Consider the following 25,783-nt stretch of genomic DNA (forward strand, 5'->3'; position numbering starts at 1 on the left):
TGTCTAATTACTGTCCATATGTTTCCATATAGTTTGTTCTTAATTAAATTTTATTCTAAAATTTTGCAACTAGGTAAGTAAGCATCTGTAAGTGCTATATTAATATCTAAGTTTCATGCTTCATATTCCTGTAACTGCATTTCTTTAGAAAGATCTAAGAAGCATTCAGTTGCTCTTAAATATTTAGCAGTTTAAACTATCCTCTTTTTATTAAAGAAATACAAACAGCTGTTATTACCTCTGGAAGAACATGTCCCATCTTTGGCATTTTCCATGGTGTTGCCTTTAGCCTTCCACAAGTGACTCATATTTACACAAAACTTACCAGTAAGGATTCCTGTGTGATCTAATTCCAGACAGTATTTTGACATAGCAGAGATAAGCACTGTAAAGATATCTAGATGGCTAGTTTGAGAAGTAAATAATTTCTTATATTAAAATCCCTACAGTTTTATAAGATTATATTCCATCCTTTCCAGTTTTCCTGAATGCCTACTCTTTTTCCTAGTTACTGTAGCAGAAATGATTTTATTATTACCCATTTTAGGTGTTCCAATCTTATATTTAACAGATGATTTGTAAGTGTTCCTGTGTTTAAGCTTACTTATACTTGAGGAAACATATATTTGCTTCTCCTTAAAGTGTGCAATTCAATAACTCTGGAAAGATATCTGTATCAACCGTGCTGGATTAAAATGACTCTGAAGTTAAGTACACTGCTTCTGTTTTGAATTCATAAATGTGTTCATGTTTACTTGTTCTCATTTAGAGACTGACATAGTACTTCTCTCCTTCTGAAATCAACTTTAATAAAAGCTTTGGTGGTATGAAAAAATGCAGTATGTTTGTTAGGACAGAACACAGAAACCACAGAGAAATGTAAAGTACTGCGGTGACGAGGGACATTAGCAAAACTTGCTGTTTCTTAATACTGTTGAGAAGAGCACGTATTCAGACAGATTTCAGGGCATTCTTACTGTGATTCATAATAGATGAGATATCAGCCTCCAGAACTGAATGGCCACTTAAGCTTGTATTTCAGAAATCTAGGGTTATGCTTTTGAATTGAGTGTCTGTATATATTTCAGTGAACTTGTTCATGAAAGTCATATTGATCTGGAATATAGTGAAGTAGGGTATCTTCATCTAGAAATTATAAACAGAAAGATCACAGCTCCTTGAGGGGCCTCCTAGATAGACAAAAATTTAAGAATCATATTTATTACCACTGTTGCTATAGAAGTGTTTGTGTTGAATAATTAAATCAAGTAAATTTGAAATCCTCATCCTATATCAACAGCTGAAGTGTTCAGCTGTTGCTTAGGTCAATACCAACAAAATCACTTCCTTTCTTCACCTATAATTAGGAAATTTAAAGAGGGCATAAAGACAGCTGACTAATTACATTATTTAGGACAGCAAAAGGCTTGCAAAGGTACATACAAGAGAATCAACTACTTTAATATATTACACTTCCAGCTTTTGGAACTATAAAATAATACTGTATCCAACCAAAGTAAAGTTGAGTGATTTTGCCCATGTTTCCATACAAAGGGTATTATCTCATTGCCACCTTTCAAGTTAGACTACCAGTTTCACCACTATTAGTCTCTAGAATAACAGAAGTTCTTGTTAATTTATTCACATTTTGAACACATAGCTGTTTAGTTAGAGATAACTCTGCGTCTCATCTCTCCTCATGCTTAACATATCCTTTTGTTATATCATTATTCTTTCATTACATTATATCATTATTCTTTCACAATTTTTTATATATTATATATTTTTTATAAATATGCACATATATATGTATATAATATACATGTGTATAAATAAATAGGGAGAGATAAAATTGAAAAAAAAAGAAAGCATGCACATATGTATAGAACTACTTTTCCTTTAAATAGTAGTATTAAACTGTTTCCTGTAACATTAGGACATTAGAATCTTAAAATTGAAATCTTTCCTCAGGGTCATCTATGAGTTACATTTGGACATAATCTCTTTATTAGCTTTAATTACCAATTAAATATCCTGCTATCAAAATAATGCTGTGAACAGATTTTGTTATTATCTTTTTTCTAAACAGAAAACCAGCAACATTTTGCGATTTCGATATCATCTCCAAAAAAAGATTTGCAGAAAGATTTGCAGTATGTGAACATTCCAGACTTCCAAGTTTTTCTCAAAACCTTTCATGCTTTTTAGAAATATTCATTTTCCAGAAGAAAACAAAAAAGAATTGTTTTCTGTTGTGCGGGCATTCAGTAACCAGAATGGGGGTGCATGATACGAAGTGCCACAATAACCATTTTGATCACATGTCTATGCTCCTGCAGTGCTACATCTTTTTTTTGCTAATCACAAAAACAGTTAGGTTGGAAGGTACCTCAGGAGGTCATGCTGTCCAGCACCCACACCAGTGGTGCAGTTAATGCATATACTACCTTCTTTATACCTTGTTAATTGGGTCAGTGTCTTCATGCAACTCACTGATTCAGCCAGGATCAGCATTGTCTCTTATTGTAACTGCTACTCATTTTAGAGCTTTCTTGGACAAAACATTACAAGATCTTACAACAGGTATCTTCTGAGAAGAGGCTCTCAACTCTGAGGTAAACTGTTGATCCCATAAAATTGTTGGTGCACTAGTTACTCTACAAATTGATACAGATTTCCAAAAATTACCTACAATGTACAAAATAGTGCACATAACTATTTGATATTCAACCTTACAATAAACTTTGATTTAAAGTATTGTGTCCTAAAAGAGTAGTAGATATCTTTCCTTTATTTGTATTTAATTGCCTGAACTACATTCTTTAGACCTGGATGCTTATACTTCTCCTTTTAACTATATATTTGTTTTCTTCATGTGATTTATTAAGCTATGCATTAGAAGCTTACTATTGTTCCATCTACAATTGATATGAAAATATCTGTTCTCTTCCTCACTGTAGAAACAATCCTAAACAACAGAATCTTAAACAACAGAAACAATCATAAAAAATATTATATTGATATATATAAACACAAGTACTCTATGTGTAAGAAACTTAAAGCACTCTTTCCAATAGGATATTCAGTATAGCCAATATACTGGGTATTCATTAGGTATCAGCTGGAAATAGGTTTCCAAGTTTGGGTATTACACTTCTAGCAAAATGTGGACCCACTAAAGAAAATGCAGAGAAGAAAAAAAAAAGCACAGTCTGAGATCTAGGAAAGCATGAAGCTGAACATGGTGCCAAGTAGAAAAAAAATGCTCAGCCTCTACTACACAAAGCAGGAAGAGAGTCTGATAAGCTAAAAAGATGATGCCAAAAACCTGATCCCAATGGCTCTGAGTCCTTTAAGGAGCACAGCATGTAATGAGTATCATTATATAGTGTTCTGTCTTTTCTTGCAGAAAATGTTATAAGAAATGGCCATACTTATTCTAGAGAAGACAGGAAACATACAGATTTATCATAGAAACATGGTAAGTCTTCAAATATTTAAAGGTTGCCTTAGTGAAGAAAACAACAAACTAGTCACCATGTCCATGTCCACCAGACACAAAAATATGACTTTGTTTTTGATCAACTAAAACCTTTATTTCACCTTGCAAGGTGCTGCCTATCTTTGTGTAGTTTATTATTCCCACCTACGTGCAGTGGTTCCACTGAACTGACCCTTTCTTTTTCACAGTTCTACAATTTTTCAAGATCGTTCCAAATTCTAACACTACCCTGCAAAGGAGGTTTCTTTTGCAAATACTTGTCAATGTAATAATTAACTGGGTTGGATTATACTGATTTATATCTGGTGTTATCACAATAAAAATCAACATTACAAATCACTCTCTGTTTGCTACTAGGCACAATAAGTCATACCATATGGCAATGAATTACTGTGTCAGGAAAAATATGCTCGGTTCATATTATTTTATCCTCTGGGTTATTAAAGTTAAGTGTATCAGTAGATTTCCTATAACATAGTTGTGTTTTTATGATTAATGTTAAATGCTATGTTTATGACACAGTTGTGTTTCTGCTGTAAAAAGTGTATTTTCTAAAGCTAATATTGACCAGTAAAATTTCAAGTACAGGTCTTAAAGACTTGAAAAGATTATAGATTTTAAATTCAGCACAAAGACATATGGAGCACTTGGACATTTATAGAAAGGCTTAAAGAAAGTGTGATGCTGAAGGAATGATCCATAAATGTATTTTAATTCTGTGTTCAAAGAACCTTTAATTTTCTCAAGAAAAAACAATGTATACTATAGTACTATATATTTAAATAATATAAACATATATTTTACCTGCTTGGTCTGTAAATATTTTTGATATGACGACAGGCACTTTGTGCTCAGCACCACCCTGCAAAAGATGTGTATTAACCATGAGATCTCAATTAAGACTGTGGTGAACTATTTATACTGAAAATTAAAAGAAAAAAACCAAGAAGTTATCCATACCTTTATGCTTAAGCCCAAGCCACCAACTGGTTGTCTACGAAGTGTAACAGTTCTGTGCTTTAAAAAATTGCAGAAAAAATAAATTTAGGTGAAAATATGATATCTGAACAAGCATATAAAATGTCTGGGTTTTTTTTTAATTTTTAAAAGTTATTTCTCAAAGGTACCCTAGAATCTGTGTGATCAAGTTCAGTTCTGAGGTATGATTCAAGACTGACTTCATAGGCACTCATTTAATTCCCTTACCATAAAGGTCTTTAACACTGAGAGCAGAACACTTTTATATTGTGAATTCTGCACACAGATTTTTAATGTTTTTTTTTTCTATTACTGAAGCACTATTCTTCCTAGATGGAAATTTTTACATCCTTTTGCTTTGACAAATGTTTTTGTGAGAAAACTATATGAAGAGATTTGAAATGCAAATTTTTACAGCTGAATTATTTTCTCTAGCTGATCATTTTTCAATTGCAAATACCAATGTTTTCTAATCCATATCTTCAGGCCTATGTGAATTTTCTTGCAGGATATGCTTCTCATGATTATTTTCTTGCATTTTCTGTTGAAGTGCATAAAGAAGATAAACATTTATCAATATTTTTCTATAGTAACCTATCATATGTTTAATACTATATTGAATTTGACATTTCATTCATGTGTACCTCTCAGTGCCTGACACCATAATAATGGAACATGTATCTTTACTTCATCTGTTGACAGTAATTAATAGTTGAGCAGGACTTTTTTAGCAACATGCTGAACAATACTGCATATAATGTCGATTCTCAGCACCTACAACAGTAACTACTGAACATTTAAGGTAAAATATTTTTCTTTTTATTCTGTATATCAGAATCTCATATGAGATTACTCCTACATGTAAATTTCTGATTGGGTATTTTATGATTTCACTAATTCAGATAAATGTGAATTTTGATGTTCAACAGTTAAGCCCATACCCAACACGTTATTTATTTTTTCTAACACTCAACTTAGCAGACTTGTGACAATATTGACTTGGGGGAAAGGGCAACAGTAAGTCATACATTTCAGTTTGACTTTAAGAGGGTAAAAACTAAAGCATATAGTTAAAACTTAAGAATACTTCCTTGCATTTTTAAAGTTTATCTTTTCTGTTCCCATGAATATTATACTACTCCAGTCTGTGCTAAAATGGAAAAGTATTCTATCATGACATATGATAACTGATTTAATCAAAGGTGTGTATGATTCAATCTCACACTATATAATTCAGCTTTAGTGAAGTATGTGCTATTTCAGATTATTTCATTGATTCTTCATTTTGAATTGAATCAAAACTTTTAATCAAAATAATCATGTGTACTGAGAAAGCTCGGATCCAATCTGATTGAGAATACATGGATATCTACGTTTAAAATCATTGACTCATTCCCAAGAGCCATTTTTCTATGACATAAATCCTACTCGCTTATTTAATTTTTTTTCTTTCCCTGCACCTATACTTATCCCCTCTAAAAAAATTATCCCAATATAACTCATTGTACAGAAATGATGAAATAAATTATTTCAGAGTTTAGATTACTTGAGCATTATTTGGCAAGAAATGTACATATGCTGCAAGAATAGCTTTTGCCTTTTTATAATAAAAAAACAAGCAAGATATTGTCTATTGGCATTTTCTCCATTCAACTATAACTAATACACATATTTTATACAGTTGACAGATAAATTTCAACTGATAATACCGATTAGATTATTCACTTCAGAGCCCTACAAAGCACTCTACTCGCATAATAGTTTGTCATAATTTTGATATTTATATTTTCATAGCTTATAGCATAGGTCATTATGTAGCTCCAAATACTCCTATTAAAACATACTTTGACATAAGTTATTACACATGTATCTTTTTTTTTTTTAGTAACAGCCTTTTAAATTAGAGCTACATTTAAAAAATGCAAAGGAACCCTCTACATGTAAAGATGTTCAAATTGCTAAGTCAAATACCAAAAGCTGGACAGTGTCATTATCAAGATCATTTAAACAAACTCATCTCAACTGTATGCATAAATCTATCTTATGAAACAGTATTGCTATTACATAATCATATATCGTTCGCTATGATCATGACTAATGGTCATACAAGACCAAATCCTACCTCTGATTTTCACTGAAAGATAGATTTTTGTTAGTGATTTTCAATTTTCCAAAAACTGAAGAGTGTATAATTGCAGAAGAATAGAAGAAAGCTAAAATTGGGTCAATATTTAAAACATATATAAATTCATTATATCACAGGGGCTTAAAGGTCAGATGATCATAATCTGTCAACCAACCACCTGTTCCATTATAGAATAGCAATCAACTCAGCTCATAAAAATTTAAAGGAGAATAATTTTATGGAAAACAGAGCTTTTCAAATTAAATTAATATTTGTTATGCAGTTTCCAGTCTTAGTGACAGGTACCAGTGCTGTAATAACCCACATAAGGCACCAATCTGACACCACAAAAATATTTAATGAAAAAAATAAAACTACGCAAAATAATATGTCATATTTTAAATGCATTTAAACTGGCTAACTAAAAGATTCCAAATGAAAATTTAATTAAGATAAAGTCATCATTAAGTGGGTATGCTTCTGGTAGGGTAGTGACAGTCCCTGGATTATTAAAAAAGTTCAAAAAATTAGTGATCTGAAAGAAAATCTAAATTAATTGCAATAATGTTTGTAGGTGACACAAAGTGAGAAGTAATGATCACCAGGACAGATTCTGAGTACATAGTTATTTGGATGATTTGTTAAATTAGAAGTTACAATACATATTTTAATACAAGCAAATAAAAGATAAATTCTTCTTGTAACAAGGAAAACAAATTCCATAAATAAATAGAGCAGAGCACTCTATCTGGAAAAAGGTGACTTTCCAAAAAAACGTGAGTTCTACTGAGTATGAGAAAAATCTGTGTTCCTAAATAAAACCACAGCCAAAAGCACTAGTGTAATCCTACATCATTAGGTGACTATTAAGCAGGAGTATGGACACTTAAATTATTTCTGTATCTGGCAGTGGTGCAAACACTTGAACAAATACAGCAAGTTCTGATAAGCTCATTTTGAAAATGATAACACACAAACTGGAGAGGCAGCAAAGAAGAGCCACAAGAATGCCAAACAGCTTGAGAGGTTTGTCTTGTAGTGAAACAGATACCAGGACTTGAACCTATTTAGCTTTTTTAAGCATATTTCAGGGATGATCAAGCACAGTTTTAAACAACTTCCTTGGCAGAAGAGTGAATCTTACAGACAAATATAGTGCAAATTTCAGTGACATGAAGTTGAAAATAGACACATTCAGACTACAGACACAACATTTTAAACCTTGCTACCAGGGTAAACCATAATTGGAATTTAAAATAGTGAACATTTTTTAACAATAATATGGCCTTTAGACCTTAAAATGAAATGATATTTCTTTATCTTTCTTTAAACCATGATCTATCATGTTATTTCATGAACAAAGATTTAATTCAGTTCTAAATGCAGAATTATTACAATCCTCATGGGCTTTTTATGGTACTATCCGTACAATATCTGGGTTCACCCATAGAAATAAAATTAGTTAAATCTATCACAAGTAGCCTCATCCTACAGAGTAAGAAGGGAGGCACCTAAAGATTAAAGTACAATTTATTCTGTATTACTGATGCAAAATACCTAAATATATTTTTTTCTAAGTATTTAATATTTGTATGAACTTTATCTGTTTAAAGAAGATATGAAGGCAGAATTCATGCAAGATGATGAGAGTTATGTAATTTACCATGTTAGTATCATATGTCTGAGTTCCTTCCGCACGGGAAAGACAGCATATATACATGGTTCATTACAGAGACTTTCAGGAACATCATATAGCAGGATTCCCAAGTCTAGTCTCATGACAGGATGCACAGGTTAGTGATGCGGGATGTAACCCCACTGGTAATTCTCCCAGTGGAGGATGGTTATGTATTTTCTTGCTGTGAGAATCTCTTTCTTAAAACTGAGATCCTAGATAGTTGAAACAGTGGTAAATGACCATCAGGCAAATAGACAGGTTTTTGACACCAGGGAAAAGACTCCAGAAAGTCTAGTTAGTCAAGTGCAAGGTGATACATCTCACAGGAATCTTGCTCAGCCCAGAAAAAAACAGGAAGGAGTCTGCAGGTTTGATCTACATGAGTACCAACAACATAGGGAAATTCAGGAAATAAGCTCTAGAGATAAAAACTAGATTGCAAGGAAGTAAGTTGGAGACCTGCACTTCTATAGTAAGATTCCCCAAAATGCTTCCAATACTCCCCACAGGACTGAGGAGACAGACAAAGCTCTAATGTCTGCCTGAAAAGATAACTCAAGAAATATGGATTCAGATTCATCAGAAACTGAAGGAATTTTTGAAATAAAGGGAGCCTGTTCAGGAGGCACACACTTCATCTGGACTGTAAATAAGCCAAAGCTGCTGGTACTTAAAATTCAGGAAGGCTGTAAGTGAAATTTTAAACTGTAGGGCTGGGAAAGAAGTACAGATGAGCATTATTGTGGACTATGCTCGTATTATGGATATAAGCAGAGAAATGCTGTATGCTCAAGTGAAGGGTTTTTGGAGAGGTAGAAGACGACTGTAATGCCAGGATGAAAACTATACATAAATATACATACATATAGTAAAGGTAAAATAGTCTGCATGAACAGCAGAGTAGAGGCTCTGTGAGAAAAAAGAGCTTAGACTCAAAGAAAACTAATAAACCAACTACCTCATCAAATAAAACAGAATCTCTATGGATTCCAAGCTAAATACAAGCAAGACTGTATATTACAACGATACGAGTCAACTAGGTTGACAACAGTAACCGAGATATGCAAAGAGGTGATGAAAATGAGAAATATAACACTGATGACAGATTTAAATTAACCTCATGTAGATCAGACAAATATCACACCAGAATATAACACAATCAATAAAATGTAGGTGTCTATCAGTGACTGCTTCATGGAGCAGCTGCTTATGGAGCTCAAAGATTAGATGCAACACTTGCTCCTGTCTTGAATACCACAAAGGATCTACTCTGTAGCAGCAACCACTGTGTACTTCAGATTCAACATCTGCAAGAGCAGCAAGTTCAAAAATTCCACTGCAATTTTGATCCCAAAAGAGGAATTATGCAAAAGTAAGGAAGTTTGGTAAAAAGGAATATAAAGTTGAATATTAAATCTTCATAGGCGGTGTGAAGACTACTTAAGGTTACCACGCTGGAAATGCAGAGCCACTGAATGTGGCTTAACAAAGCTTAACAAAGACAAAATGAAAGCAGCATGGCTAAATAGCAGGATAAGAGAGGTTATCAGATGTAAGGAGTGGACATCATATTGAAATGAAGACAAGAGAAAGGAACATAAGCAAATGAAATATAAAAACAGAATTAGACATTGGAAGTAAAGAGAGTTCAAAAAACAACTGACAAAAAGAAACAAAGAATCAAAGAATCAAAGAATCAAAAACAATCAAAAATAATAATAAATATTCAAATATATCAGGAGCAGGAGGTCTGCCAAAGAAACTGCAGGGCCAATTTATGATGAAGATATAAAGGAGTACTAAGAGAAAATAAAGCTGTTAGAGGGAAGATAAATGAACACTTATCATTAGGGCTTACTGTGAAAGAAAATAGAAATGTTCCTCCAATACTCCTTGTAGCACAAATGATATATGGATCTGTATGATTCTGAAATAACTTTAGGAGCAAATTGACTAAATAACATAGCAAATCACCAGGGTCAGATAGTGAGATTATCTTCACTGCTTATACCTGAGACAAGAAGGATGAGTGGACTTGGAATATCTGCAGAAGGATCTCATGAAATAGTAATTATAAAATAGCAGATAAAAGACAATAGTAGATAAGTGTTAACGAGAGAGACTTTTTTTCCCCCACATATATTACTTTTATATAAAGTTAGGATTATTTCTAAATCAGTTATTTCTATAATGGAGTCAAACCTCGGGGTTAAAATAGATAGTTCCACAACAACATCAGTTCAGTCTTCAGCAGTGGTCAAAAACAGATCAAATTTTAGGAAGTCTAAGCAAAAGAATAGAGATAAAATATATAAATAAATATATGTGTGAGTGTGTGTGTGTATACAGGTATGTATATATACAGGTATACATATATGTAAATTATACCACTGTAAAATTCCAAAGTTCACCTATCCTTGAATTATGTATACCAATTTGGTCCCCTCATATGTAAAACTTCTGGAAAAGGTTTAGAGAAGGCCAATAAGGATGATGGAAGGACGAAAGAGCTTCTGTACAAAGAATAACAGAATAGCCTGTAACTCCTCAGCCAGGAAGAGAGATGGACTGGGGATCAGGAGAGTCTTAAAAAAACACAAGTGGCATGGAAGACAGTGAATAGGAACCAGTCTTTATCATCTTCTGCAATACATGAATTAGGAGGCATCAAATGATACTGTTAGGAGCTAGGCTCAGATTGAGCAAAAACGGGTGATTCTTTGTGCAATGAGTAGCAGATCTATAGCGTCTGATGAGAAAAAAATTTTGGATGCTGAAAATCTAGACTGGACATGGAAAATAATTCTGTTAAGAGCTAATACAAACTACATTTTGCTTCGGAAAACCCTGAATAACTTCAGGCAGGGAAAGTGTTAAGAAAAGCATCATATATTCCTGCCCTATCCTTATCCTTTCCTAGGGATACATTAATGGCTCCTTTTGAAAAAAGGATACTAGACTCAGTAGATCTTAGGTCTGAATCAGTACTTATGCAGACAAAATTTCACAGCAATGAAACTTGGACAGAAAATTATACTAGTTTTGTATGCAGTTATGAAACAAAATTCTAATACAAGAACTTCATGCCAAAACCAAACTCTAATATTTGTAAAAAACCAAATCTTCTGAAGACATAAATGATAACTTTATGCATGATGAAAACCTAATGTTTTTGTATAATTCAAATATAGAGACAGCTTATTTTACCTCTTAGTTGCCTGTATGTTATGTATAATTTTTCTATTCAGATTAATTTATTTATGGTTTGAGGCTAAAGTGAGGCAGACATCTGTAGCTGTCTTAAGAAACAACCACAAAAATATAGCGCTACAGTTGACTGTATGATAACTATGTAATATTATTTCTGTATAGGCAAGGAAAACTCTTTAGAAAGTGTTACAAATTATCAATCTGAATCTGAACAGAAAATCTGAAATTAATACTATTTTGTTTTTAACTAGTGTTTTGTTTTACTAATTATATCCTTTAATAATTTTTTATTCATTAAAGCCATTCATTCTGAAGGTTTCCAAAGTACTCGATGTGTACACTATAAAGATCACTTACTCAAATTGTGCTACAAAGCAGAAGTAATTCTGTACCTCTTACAGCAGATAGCATAACAGGCTTTTGGGTCTCTTGTTTCTAGGAGATTAGAGGAAGAATAAGTGGACTGCATGGAACTTCAAGGTGCATTTGAGTAGACAGAATGTAATTATTAAAACTGTAATTGTTCAGGATACCAATATGAAACATTCCTACCTTTGTGGGACCTTTTATTGTTGCAAGTAGACAAGGATTCAATTGTCCATTTTTCCAAGTGATACTGGCTGTGTAATACCTATCATTAAGAATTGGGTTAACATTTTGGGAATGATATTAGCTAGCTTCTAAGCTTTAAGAAACAGATTAAATTGACCAGTATCAAAAGTACCAACATAGAAAGAGAAAACAGATTTACCTAAGTGCATGGTGGGCAGAAGCAGTTCTGTGACTGTATAGCCTAGCTGTTTCATTTTGACTTAGTTTACTGTGGAGAAATGTATATTTTGGAAACAGGCTTTTTCTTTGAAAAGTTAATTTTAAAAAAGAGTAGGCCAGTAACATTCTCATTGTTATAAAGTTTTAGCATTGTATGGTCAATACTTCGTCACAAAATTTTATAAAATTAGATGTTCAGTTTTTCCCCTAAATTTACAATCAAGGAATCTTTTAGAGGGAAGCGCAGAAATACACACTCACTGCCAAAGCCCAAATAGGACTATAATTTTCTTAATATTACAGAATAATGGAATTTGCAAGATTAAGATTACTTCTAACACTTTTTACAAAGCCCTATAATAATAACAAGAGGTTTCAAGGACCAACATATCTATCATTTCATAAAAAAGTACTGCTACACAGAACTGGAAATTTAAGATGACAGGCAAAAGCCTGTAACAGATGGGTAAGACAAACAAATGGAGAAGTTGAAACAAAGCCTAACTCTGGGCGTAAATCCCACTGCAAAATGATGGGTTCCAATCTTGATATCTCTACTAAATCTGCTATCTGTTTCTGGAAAAACTGAAATCATTGAAAGGTCATAAAATGAAAAGTTAGAAAATGTAGGTGCATAAGATGAATTCTTCCTGTGAATTCTATTTAAGGTTTGAATAGAAATAAAATTCCTAAACACTGTCTCTTTGGTCCAAGAAACCAAAGTCGACTCACAAGAATTAGCATACAGGGATTGTGTGCAGATATGAATGTTGTCTGTGAGTTCATTTCAATTTTTGCGCTTTTGTTCTTGCTGCCAATTAGATATCCAGTGTTAAAATGCTATTTCCTGGAATTTTATAGGTGCATGGTAGAGAGAACTATAGGATGGACAGGACCCTCTGTGAAAATGAGTCCAGCCACCTGTTAGGGCAGACAGTCAGAGCACAGAACACAACCAAAAGGGTAAATAAAAAAAGCATCTTATTGGTAAAGCCAGTATTTAATTAAAAAAAAAAAGTCCTTTAAATGCCTTTAAATGAAAATGTAGCTTATGGGGGGGGGGGGGGGGGGAGGGAGGGGGAAGGAGTAATCCAGAAATCCAGTTGTACATGCCTGAATAAAACCTTTGTCTTGTTCCAAAGCATGGAAACACTGGAGTTCATGGTTGTTGACCATGAACAGGCTTAGATATGTTCAAAGACAATGCAACTGCATTTAAGGAAGCACTTTGCTTTTCATGAAAGACTAACATCAGCAGTCATCACGACAGAAGCAAAAGCAATTTCTAGGCAAAAAAAACCCTTGTAGCTGCAAAAGTGGAAGGGTGGAGTTAAACTAAATTTTGTGGTTAGAAGTAATATTTAGAAGTGATCAACTTGTTTGTTCCTCAGTCACTATCATGCTCATGGAACAACATTTGTTCTGAAGGGAGGCCAGAGCACAACCAGTGGGTTTATATCTTGTCACAGTATGTAGCTCAGAGACAAGGGCTTTATTTCAGAACAAGATCTTGTTCTGTGCACAAGGGCAAACAATTGCAATGCATAAAAAAGCTGTTCACGATGTGAATAAGCAGAAAGGATTTTGCCCTAACCTAAGATGCTGACAGGCACAGACCACAGATGAAATCAGACTTGGGCAGGATGCAGTTCAGTACTTATGTCGCTTTCAACAACCTGTAGCTCTCCAAAGCTTTAAGCATGAAAGCAGTACCAAAAATATAGTTGTTAATTAAGCCTGCATATTTTTGCTTAGATGTAGTCCCAAAAGGTTTTAGAAGCCCTGGGAGAGAGAATTTCAGGGAGAGACAATTTCAGGAGAGCTCTACATTGAAATAGCACATATAACTAAACAGATTGGGGAGCTTAAAAGATCTCAGTCATCAATATTGAAACAGACAGCAGCAAGGCAAAAACTTTAAAGAACTCCAAGAATGGTGCGAGAATATGTTGAAAAACAAATGCAATGCAAGCTTGAAAACATAGACACCAAATAGAAGAGCAAGAGATCAGTAACTAGAGAAGAGACTAGTTGGTAACTGGAGGCATAAAGTGGAGGTTGTAACAGTTTCCACTGCTACTGAAACTATCCTTTAATACTATATATTTTTCAAAAAGTTTTTAATCCACTTCTGAAATCTTTCTGTCAGGAAAAACATGAATTACCCTCCTCATTTTAAGTGTATTTCCCTACAAATAAATCATAAACTCTGGCTCACAGACCTAACTCCTGAGAATGATATAGCTGAAAACAACCAACAGCTTTAATAAAGTTTCTCAAAGAACATCGAGACCTGCCTTATGATACTTTTTAAATGTAATTTGGAGAACTATGTGGTCAAACACCTGTCTTTTAGTTATGAGAAAGCTCTTGACATAGGTGACCTATTATGTTCTTTTAAAACACAATGGTTTGATAGAAAAGTTTATCTCTGCATGTGGATGGATACAAATATATAAAAGACTTTTCTAGAGATGTGAATGGAGCTTAAGGGCCAATGTCAGAAGCCGATTATAGTTCTAATTTTTGGTGCTGCTTGCTGTCTGTCACTGAACAATCACAGAATTCAGTTTAGTGTTTTGTAGCAGGATTTTACATCCACCCATCAATGTCTACCCATTTTGTCATCATTACCACATTGTCAACATCCAGCACTGGCAGTCGAGGAAGGGGATCCTTCATTATGAAGAGTATTCTATTTCTGCGTTAATGAACAAGGGGAGAGATTTCATGAGGAGGCACTTTAAGCTTTCCACACAATTTGATATAAAGGGATATATCTGGGAGAAGATTCAGTATGTATATATATATATATACTGTGTATATATATAGTACATATATATATATACTGTGTGTGTGTATATATATATATATTCAGCATATATATATGTAATGATCCTAGGTGGCTATAAAAGTAATATACACAAACATAAACACTTGGAAATTTGAGTTCTTTCTAAAAAAGTACGCTCATACAGCAAAGAACGGCCTTCTAGAAAAGGAGAAATAATTATTTAAACAATTGCTCATCATGCATTGTGGAAAAAATAATAGGCATTTTACTATCTATTTTGTATCCAAGATAAATCATAACAAGGCTAGGAGATGCTAGCCGGCAGTCATGACTATTTGGCAGTTGGTACCGGTTGTACTATAGTTAGAAAGAAGCAGACAAGAATAAGGGAGTAATTTTAGGGTAAACAACCTGGTAATCACACTGAAAGCTGTGAACATGCCATTGCCACAGCATGCAGAACCTTCCAGAGGGGCAGGCTGTGTGTGCCCCCTTCCCCAGCAACAGCCAATCGCCAGGTGACACAGGAATTTGAGCCAATCAGAACCAGGCATTTTCACCCATAGCCGAGAGAGGTTGCCGCGTGGACCCAGCAAAGCGCCCATGGAGGTTGCCGGAGTGCCCAAGGGCACTGGCCCCCCGTGTCCTCCAGGGCCACCTGGTCTGCACCGCCAGGGCACAGGCAGGTCATAGGAGAAATGTCAACATCTGGCCTGCCCAAACTCTTCCTGCCACCTCCTCCATTGTAAGGCTGCTGTGTCACTTGTCCATATATCTGTGATTAAACGTGCTTTGGTACCTGAGACCATCTAGCCTCCACATTGCCAGCTCCATCTCAAACCATAACACACTATTAACTTAAGCAAGGTAAGTGGCTAAACAGCAAGCTAGGAAAATGCAAGCAAGGAAATCATTCACTGCTGCATTGTTCATAGTAGTTCAAAGTCTTTGTTGTTTTTATTAGATAAAGAAACTTTATTCCCAGTTCTGTGGCTGTAATCTCCTCTACTGGAAAGAATAACCTCAAAAGGCCATCTTAGATGTTGGAAATAAGGCACCAAATTTTCTCCAAGTGACATGGCAGGGTGACGATACAAAACAAAAGCCAGCCTTAAACAATAATGCAGAATTTACCAGCCAATCCCTTGGGAAATATTCAGGGGACAGGAAGAAGTGGAACAAAAAGGTACAATAAGAAGAGCTAAAACAAGTCTGTAACCTGTCCCACATGGGTGCAAGGAAAGAAATAGCATGATACAAAAAGGGATAAGAAGATGAAGATACTTAAGATATCAGCCAAATCTTATCTTTTCTTATTGCTGAAGCTGCCACAGGAAGTTATAAGATAAAAAATGATTGAAGAGACAGATGCTGTGAGAATGTAAAATGTAAACGTAAAATGTATCACCAAATGCAGACATCCAGGGCAGAACAAGAATATGTAAAATCCTTTGGTGGGGAGATCACTGCAGATAAGGATTTTCTCAGCTACACCCCTCCACCTGTTCAATCCCAGAGCTTCCTCAGCATATTGCTCTGCATATATTTAATATTCTGCCATATATTGAGATTTCCACCTACACTCACATAACCCTCACTGCTCGCTGATGAGCAGCACACTTCCACTTCCTACTGGATGCAGTCTGCCCTTTGCCCAACACTCTTGCTAGAAATAAGGATTTTAAACTACAGAAGGGACTGCATTTGCCAAAATTCTATCAAGGTGGAAGTCAGAAGAAAAACTATGCCTGGGAGAAAGAGTGTACATGACAGCTGTAACTAGAGATGGTACTGGATTATGATTTATCACTGACTAGTATAGGCACCCATGATAAGGCTAGTAGACTTCACATATCATTCAGCATTTCAGAAGAACTGCAATGCCAATATCTAGGACTGGATTAGAGAGGTTCCTTGTTGCAGTACTTTGTAGTCTGGGATCAAAAAACAAATTATTAAATTTAATGAATTAATTAAATGCCAAGAAACACTGAATTTTGATTGCTTCCTTACTGACTCCTGTTACTACTTACATATGTCCCACAGCCTTTATGAAAGACCATGAGTATCACAAATCTTAAGAAAACAGTGAAGGTTTCACCTAAATTTCACAGCCACTTAAGACTGAATCTGCCATATTCATGTATTTCTAAGGGTTGTTAATACGGCTCTCTCGGGAACTGTAACCACCAGCACCTTACCCTTAACTAGGTAAACTGTTATATAATGCAATGAAAAATAATGTAAAGGCTCTTCCATGCATTGGAGGAGGGTGGAAATCAAAGACCGGTTTTACAACAGAATGTGTTATACTGTTGGTTGTAACATGTTTAGCCTTCAGCAGAAGCTTTTTGCTCAAAGGCTGTCTGTATAAATTTTAGCCCTAAATCCATGTGATTTTTAAAATACTGTTTTATAGTCTTAGAAATAGTTTTATAGTCTTAAAAAGACACTGTAACTTGTCAGGAAGTGGAATAAATTAAGCAGAAAATGGAAATACAGGTCAAGAAACCTCAATAGAGAGAAAAGCATGCAGTAATCCTCTATGGCAACATGTGATGCTTCATTCTCCAGTGCCATGAAAAGGAGGTAAGCTGTAATAAAAGACAGGTAAACAGAAAGCAAGAGAGTACTGTGAATATAAGAGATAGTTGGAACTTTTAACACAGGTTTTTTGTTTGTTTGTTTGTTTTTTTGTACAGGATGTCATCTTTACCCCAAAGCAACAGGAAAAAAAATGCAGCTATAAAAATTGACTGAGGCATGCCAGGACCAGTAGAGGTTTGTACAGAGGCAAAGCAGATCTTTTCACATGCAAGCTGAGATCTGGGACAGCTGTAGATGATCCTTGCTAAGTGTAATAAGGTGTTTTTATCAGTTTATGTTGTTATAACTATTTCCATTACTGCAGATCAAAGTCTTAGTTCATTTTTGATAGAGTAAAACGAAGTCACTCATTCTATTTTTAAAGCCTGCCAACCTAAAGGAAGATTATAAAGAAAACTGAACCAGACTGTTCTCAGAGGTGCACAATAAAAAGAGGAGAGGCAACAGTCACCACTGGCAGCAAAGGAAATTCCAGTTGAGTATAATGGGAAATAATTTCACAGTGAAAGTGGTTAAGTACTAGAACAGGCTGCCCTGGTGAGAGATGGTGGAATCTCCATCCTTGGAGATATTATAAACTTGAGTGGACAAGGCCCCAAGCAACCTGAACAAACTTGGAAGCTATCCTTGCTTCCAGTGGGAGGTTGCACTAGATGACTCCACCCCTATCTCAGTGGGAGGTTGAACTGGATGACTCCACAGATCCCTTTCAATCTAAATTATCTTGTGATCTATTCTAATAAGGATGAGTCTGAGAAACCACAGTGTAGTTCATTCTCCAGGGTGTGGTGATCATATTACAGATTTCTCAGTGACAATATTGGTATAAGTATTGGTAAAAGTTCACAAGAATCTCCAGGAACTCCCTCACTGAGTTGTAAGATTAATTTGGGACAGGAGCTATCTTTGGTGATAAGAGAAGATTTGAGACTTGGACTGATCCCAGACTGTGAGAGCAACAATATAGATAAAGGCTGTGCAGATCATCTACAAATCTGGATTTTCAGAGTTGCTAATTGTTATTACATATATGGCCCCAGTGGCAATATATAGTTATATTTCTTTCTTTTTCCATTAAGAATAAGCTGATTTCTTTCAAGTAAAAAGACATGCTATAACAAGAGTTACAGCTAAATCCTTCCAGAACACAGCTGTTCTTTAGCTGAATAATTTCAATGGCATTCGCTGTTACATGTTGGCAGGTGTGAAGGCAAAGACGAACAATAGAGGCTGTATCCACCGGTGTCCTGTTCTATCACTAAAGATGCTTATGTTTCCACACAGTCAGATATTCTGCATCTAGCTATCGAAGATTTTTAACTGTTGCACAATCTTTTGCAATATATACAGTAGCAATTTACCAATCCTGACAGTTTGTCATGGCCCCATGTACAATAACAGATTAATTTAAATTTTAATAAAGGATGCATATATCTGTCTGCCTGTTTGCCTCGTTAGCAACACAGAATTACTGATACTGTATTGCTCTCTTTTCTACCTTGTTGGTAAGGGCACTTAACCTCAGCTAGATTCTGACCATATCTCAGGGAGATTTTTTTTTCAGGGATATCTACAGTGTCCCTTTTATTATTCTCCTCTGTACATTTATTACTATTTTTGTCAATGCTAGTTACTTTTTTGCCTTTAATAATAAACCAAAGTTATTTTCTGTTTGTCATGCTGATGAATACTCATATTTATTATTTATTTTGTGATATAAACTTCTAACTGTTCTCAAAGTGACAGCAACAGGAGCTTATGATCTTTAATAATATATCCTAAAGCATTATTTGATATCTGTCTTCTAAATATCTAGGCCAGCTTCCCAGAGTATGGAAAATAAATAACAAAAGGCTAAATAATGTATTTCCTCCATACAAAAAAATCTAATTTTCAAAAAGAAAAGTCTTTCTTTAATCACCAGCTTGATATTTCCAGATAAATAGAAATGTTAGTTATTAGCTCTTATGGCAGAATGGGCACTGGGCAAACAGTAATATTAGTAGTTACCTAGACAGAAATGTACTTGGGGTATAAAGAAACTTTTAATGCAGACCTATTCTCTAGAGGTTTGCTAAAAGAACGTGCTTTTCTGTCCTTATTAGCATCTGAGTTATAAAGAAAAAAAGTCATAGCAGTCTCATCAGAGATTTAAACAGTACATTCAGATGCTTGTTTCTTTCTTTTTTTTTTTTTTTTTTGGATCAACAAAACAACCAGTCTTGCTATTTTTTGTCCCTATTCACCTACCTTATCTCGATGTGGCAAACTCCAGCTAAGACAAGACCTGTGAAACTGGATTGTGTGCCCAGAATGTGAAGCTTTTGTTATTCTAATTATATTAGTCTCCCAAAAGCCTCTGAAGAGTCTTCTTCCAATTAACAAGCCAAGAGCCTGCATCAGAAACCTATTTGTTCCACCACTGATCAAGTCAGAGACAATTCAGCTCTGTGGGAGGGACTGATCAATAGTGATAAAAAGCTAAATGCATTTTTTTGTCTTACTTTGCAAGTGGACTTAGCAGGGAATAGACACAGAAAGGTAATAGAAAGGAAAAGAAAAAATGTTTATGAAAAGTGGAGAGGCATAAAACTGGGCTGACAGCAGGAGAAGTAAGATAGCACTTACTAGATAGTAAGATAGTGAGGCACTAGCAATATATGGGAAACTAATTTTAACAAGTGGACAAGCAAAAAATTACAGAAATATCACATCTTAGTAAAGCACATCATATTATGAAAGTATAGAAACAAATGCCGTCCTGTTTCTCCTTTAACTGATAATGGATTCTTTCCCTAGCTACCATACAACCAATTTGCTTCTGTGGGTATTGTTAAACTATTCATCTTGAAAAAAAAATTACCTGTTTTTCTGTCAGTATTTTCAAATTTTGCTTCTATGAATGATTCTCCCATACATTCTCCTTTTTCCTACCAATGAGAACCCTGTGAAGTAAGTCACAAAGACTTGTTTGGAGTGCTTGGACTTTCCAAGTCTGAATGACTGAAACATTTTGTTGGAAGGAACACATATTTAATAACATATAGAGAGAGATAATCAAATAATATATAATCAAACACTGAGAACATATTATTTCCCACAGTGGTTCCACTTCTGGAAGGATTTTTTTACATATTTAAAAGCCATCTTTTCTGTTGTGTAGAATCTGGTATCGAAATGCAAAGACAACTCTTTCTTTACCTATTTCTTCTATACATACCTTGAATTCCACAAACCACATTCCTCTCCCTTATTATTTTACATCCAAGTCAAATGTCTAGTGAAATGGGCTAGTGAAATGGGATGAACTGCCATCAAATTACAGAAAACCAGCTCTACATTTTCTCATGAACAGGTGAACAGCTTTCTCAGTGTTTAAAAATGTATGGCAGAGACAAAATACGAAACAAGTAAAGGTCAAGATGATGCTAGTAGAAGTAATTTACTCTTAGTAGTAAGTAATTTACTCTTAGTAGTATTTTACAGTGAGAGGACCTGCCTTTTATCTGTACAATCAATGTGAGATGCTTATGGAGCAATCTGTGTTGCTGAAAGTCCAACCCACCCCAGTGGCTTGTGTAGTCCTCTGTATTGCACAAGCTCAATGAACTGGTCGGCCCCATGGAGGCTGGAAGTATATGAGAAAGAACTGATAGCGGAGCAGAACAGGTAACATGGAATGCTTTCCACAAAACTGGCTAGAGAATTAAGTGCTGTCACAAGTAGATACAGAACTTTCAATATTTTCCCATTCACATATTCACAGTGGCTACATGTCAGAGCTCTGGTACTCTACATTGACTCTTACTTTCCAGAACTTTTCAAAATCCTACTTCTTATCTTAAAATTCCAAGTATTATCAGAGCCTGTTTTCCTGTCCTGACTTCTTCCAGGAAATGCTACTTAGGGGACACATAAAATGTAGCAGTAAAGTGCATCAGGCTTGCTTTTTTGCTCAATGAAAGATGATCAATACAGATACAGATTTGATACTTTTTTTTTTCTCAGATGCAACCAGCCTGTGCTAATTCAGTCAAGAACTATCTCAGAATTAAATAGGATGAATTTCTGTTCTTTTTCAATGAAAGAAAATTTATACAAAAGGCATCTAGATACCACCAAGACCAGAGCCATCATGTAGGCTTATATGTACAGACACCATGAATTGCAGCCATAAAACATTTTACTATGACTTTTGTAACCACAGTTTGCATACAACTTCTCAGTGCTACCAATAATGTCTGTAGTTAAAGTCTGCACCTTTTCATGTTTCTCAGTGAAGTGGAAAGTATATACAAGCTGACGATTTTTGGCTCAGGCTTATATTTATTTCAGCAAACCAACCGGAATGTGACATGCCTTTCACTTCACTAAGTGTTCTTCCACTAGCTGCCCACTGATGCAGTCTTTTTGCACATTTTTAAAAGCAAGTCATGTTCCATTGAATTACACAGACAAGGTTTGAAACCAGTATATAGTTTCTAACTTCTAAAAGCTGTTTGTTTTTGTGTGATATTAAACAAAAAATACAGATATTTACTGTAGCAGAAATTTATGTACGTATGTGTTACATAAGCAGGCTCTCACTCTCATATGCACACACATGTATACGTGCGTGCATGCGTGTGTGTATGCATATACAGATACCCCTATATACTTTTTGGCTCTTAATCCTCAACAGGATATCATAAACTTACATGATAACTCCTAGTGCTAGATTTTATGTTCAGATGAAATGTGCCATATAACAAATAGACAAAAGACTCCCTTTTTGCCCTCTCTCTGAGGAGGCTGCCATGCATTGTTCTAGCGAATACCAGCATGGTTCATGAAATTTATTTTACTCAGTAAATTTGGGATATCTACACTTAGATTTAAGAGGAACACTTTCATATGAGGAAATAAAAGATGGTATTTGAAGATGTCCAAAACACAGATGCCATTGTTGTACTCATTATGCAAAATGTCTCTAGATTTTCTAGCAACAATATTAAATGGTGATACAGAAGACTTTTCTATAGCTTAAGGACACCACATGCTTATCATACTAGTAGACATTAAAATGAATACCTACTTCACACCATCTAACTTTCAGTGTGATCTAAGATGACAAACAGCAATACCATATTTACTTTCAGAATCAATAAAATAAATCTAGATTTCTCTCAGCCTTTCAATTATGCCTTTTTAGATCATTATAAATGGCTGTGAATTAGAATTCAGAACATTCACCTGTTCCTTCTTTGTATTAAAGAGGTGTTACAAGTAACTCCACATTCATTAGGCAAATTCCAGTATGGACAAAGTGCTTCTTCAAACAAGACTATTTTAATGACAATTTAATTTTTGCATGTACTTGTATATACAACATTTAATCTATGCTGGATTTGTCTTGATTTCTCTTTTAAAAAGGTTCTTTATAAAGTAACTGTTCCAGTAACTGGTATCAGAAAGTGAGATTTGAAGAGTAGAAGTATCTCCTAAAAATGACATAGTAATGTTAGAGACCATACACCAAATTTGTATGTACTTTGTAATAAAAGAATGCACAAAGTGCCTAGAGAGTTGCATCTCAATAGGACTTAGGTGCTTATAGTGAGAAGTAAAGGAAAATGTGTTTAAATTCATTTGGGCAGATAAGGAAATTAAATGCTGGTTGCCGTACCAATACATACCGTACTGATAAGTTTTCTAGACATTGGCCTCAGGAAAAGAAAAGGGGTATGTGTATGTATGTGTGTGCAGAGAGAGGAAAAGAAAAGAGAGCACAGTAGCATACACATCACATTAGTCATGACATTTAAGAAAGCTTACTCACTATTCTGTCTTTGAAAGAAGAAACACTGAGGCTTACTTTCTTAAGCAAGCTCAAAAACTGTCAATACCACACAGAAGAAAACAGCACTTTCTAGATGGAGCTAGAATTGTAGATACATCCTTTTATCAAACTTCTATTGTTCACTACTCAGGGCAGGTCCTCTCTGTCAGTGTACTTGCTTTAGAGTGCTCCCTGTTCAGTGTAGTATTTTGGGACCCTACTCAAACTATCATAATTCTTTCAGTGCACTGTATCTGCAGCCTAAACGTCACAGCTGTGAATTCTGTTTCAGAGTAGACATCTATGGGCCAAACTTTGGTCTTAATGGCATAAGCATTTGTCTTCAGTACTTTAATGTTGAAAAAGCTTGCAAAAAATAAGGCAGACATAAATGTAAAAGTGTTATTGAGGTGTATTCCGTCTTCTTTTACAGAAACTGTTTACTTGTTTACATATAATTGATTTTCAAATGTAATACTGAATTAGAGCAATAGTTTTCAGGCTTTTTATGCTAGTGAATATTTGACATAAAAAAAAAGTTTAAAACTCTTTTACAGAGATTTAGATTGCAGAAGTTCTCAGTAACTCAAAACTTCTCTCTCTTCCTTCCCTCCGCCTAAATGGCTTTTATCATTTGTCGTCACTACTTTGGCCAACTGAATAGAGGCGTCAGTGTCTTTAGACCTGCATGAAAATTTATTCTAAGGAGTTTCCCTTGCTGTATCTAAAAAATACTCTGCTCTAGTCTATTGAGCCACACTGATCCTCCAGCAGAAATTACCATTTGCTGATTCTTATGCTTAATAAATATATTTATAGCTTCAATAGCACAGCAGTTTAATTTTCAACTGCCAAAAATACATTTCTAAATAAGCTTTCTTCATTTGTAAAAAAAATTCTTTTAGCATCATACTTGAACTTAAATTTAACTTTTTAAAGTGAAATAAATAAAAATATTTTATCAATAATCCTTATATCTCAGAAACAGTGATTAAATTCTTTAATCCAATTATGAAGGTTTTCCTGAAAACTTAACTCTGTTGAAATTTCATATCTGTGGTTTACTGATGTTTGGGAGGACATGTGAGAAGTGAGGTCACTAATTTTTATCCTATGTCACTTTAAATTAAGCAGAGATAGAACTTTAGGTTTGCTGTCTGCCCCACAGTGCTCTCACAACTAAGTTAAGGAAGACTTAAATTTACTCTCTCATAACTGTTCTGATATATTTTATACACAACTTCCACTATTGTGATCAAAAGACAAAGGAAGGCATTTTCCTGGAGCAGGAGAGAATTCAAATTTGAAATGACCTCAACTAATACAAAAAAGTTTTTAAAAAATGGGATGAAGCACCACAGAAAAAAGTGGAAGGTACTACACTCTAGGAATAATAATCAATTGCACGTAATTGGGAAAACTTGTACCACTCCTTCAAGAAAGGAAACAGGCAATATTAGTGTACTATCTTGTTGCAATAAAGGCAAACACAGATCATTTCTGTGGCTCTACTTTTGGTTCTCTCCAACTGATTTGCTTCCCTCCCCGCAACAAAAAACAGTGCCCAAAAGTGAACATAGCACTCTGGCTTTGTAGTACAAAATGTTCCCTCACAGTGCTGAATACAAGGGAAGATTATTTCATGTCCGTGAAGTAATCCATTACCACAGGTTGCATTTAATGCATCCCAGTAAATTTTCTTTTTATATATTATGACAGTGCTGATTCATGGCCGCACTAGAGAAAAAGGGATAATGAACTGAAAAGAGTCAAGAACAAAAAATTAAAAATTACCAGAGATCTGTAATTCTGCATGAATTAGGGTTGTTTACCTTAAAGACAGAACAGCAGGGGAGATGATGACGCTTTTAAAGTCATATTACAAAGACAAACGGAACAATCCAATAAGGAAAAAAAAAAACCCTCCTTTCTTTAGCATACTCCTACTGCAAATAAACTGAAGTCCTCAGATTGCTGGGACAGATTATGGATTTTCATCTCTGAGGGATTCTGAGAAAAAATTGAACATCTGTCTGAATTGTAGAGAGCAGAGCACTCTATCTGGAAAAAGGTGACTTTCCAAAAAAACGTGAGTTCTACTGAGTATGAGAAAAATCTGTGTTCCTAAATAAAACCACAGCCAAAAGCACTAGTGTAATCCTACATCATTAGGTGACTATTAAGCAGGAGTATGGACACTTAAATTATTTCTGTATCTGGCAGTGGTGCAAACACTTGAACAAATACAGCAAGTTCTGATAAGCTCATTTTGAAAATGATAACACACAAACTGGAGAGGC

General features: G+C 34.7%; 1 protein-coding gene across 1 annotated transcript in view; it reads right to left on the reverse strand.

The window, feature by feature from the left end:
• The window catches only part of LOC135326596 (gamma-2-syntrophin-like), a 168,819-nt gene that overhangs the window by 102,966 nt on the left and 40,070 nt on the right, over positions 1 to 25,783 (reverse strand). The window contains exons 3-4 of the mRNA XM_064504403.1: positions 4,463 to 4,519; positions 4,307 to 4,364 (exon numbers count right to left, since the gene is read on the reverse strand). Of these exons, the coding sequence (XP_064360473.1) occupies positions 4,307 to 4,364; positions 4,463 to 4,519 (115 nt within the window). The remainder of the gene's footprint in view (positions 1 to 4,306; positions 4,365 to 4,462; positions 4,520 to 25,783) is intronic.

This window comes from Dromaius novaehollandiae, unplaced genomic scaffold, assembly GCF_036370855.1.
Source record: "Dromaius novaehollandiae isolate bDroNov1 unplaced genomic scaffold, bDroNov1.hap1 HAP1_SCAFFOLD_32, whole genome shotgun sequence".
Taxonomy (NCBI): Eukaryota; Metazoa; Chordata; class Aves; order Casuariiformes; family Dromaiidae; genus Dromaius; species Dromaius novaehollandiae.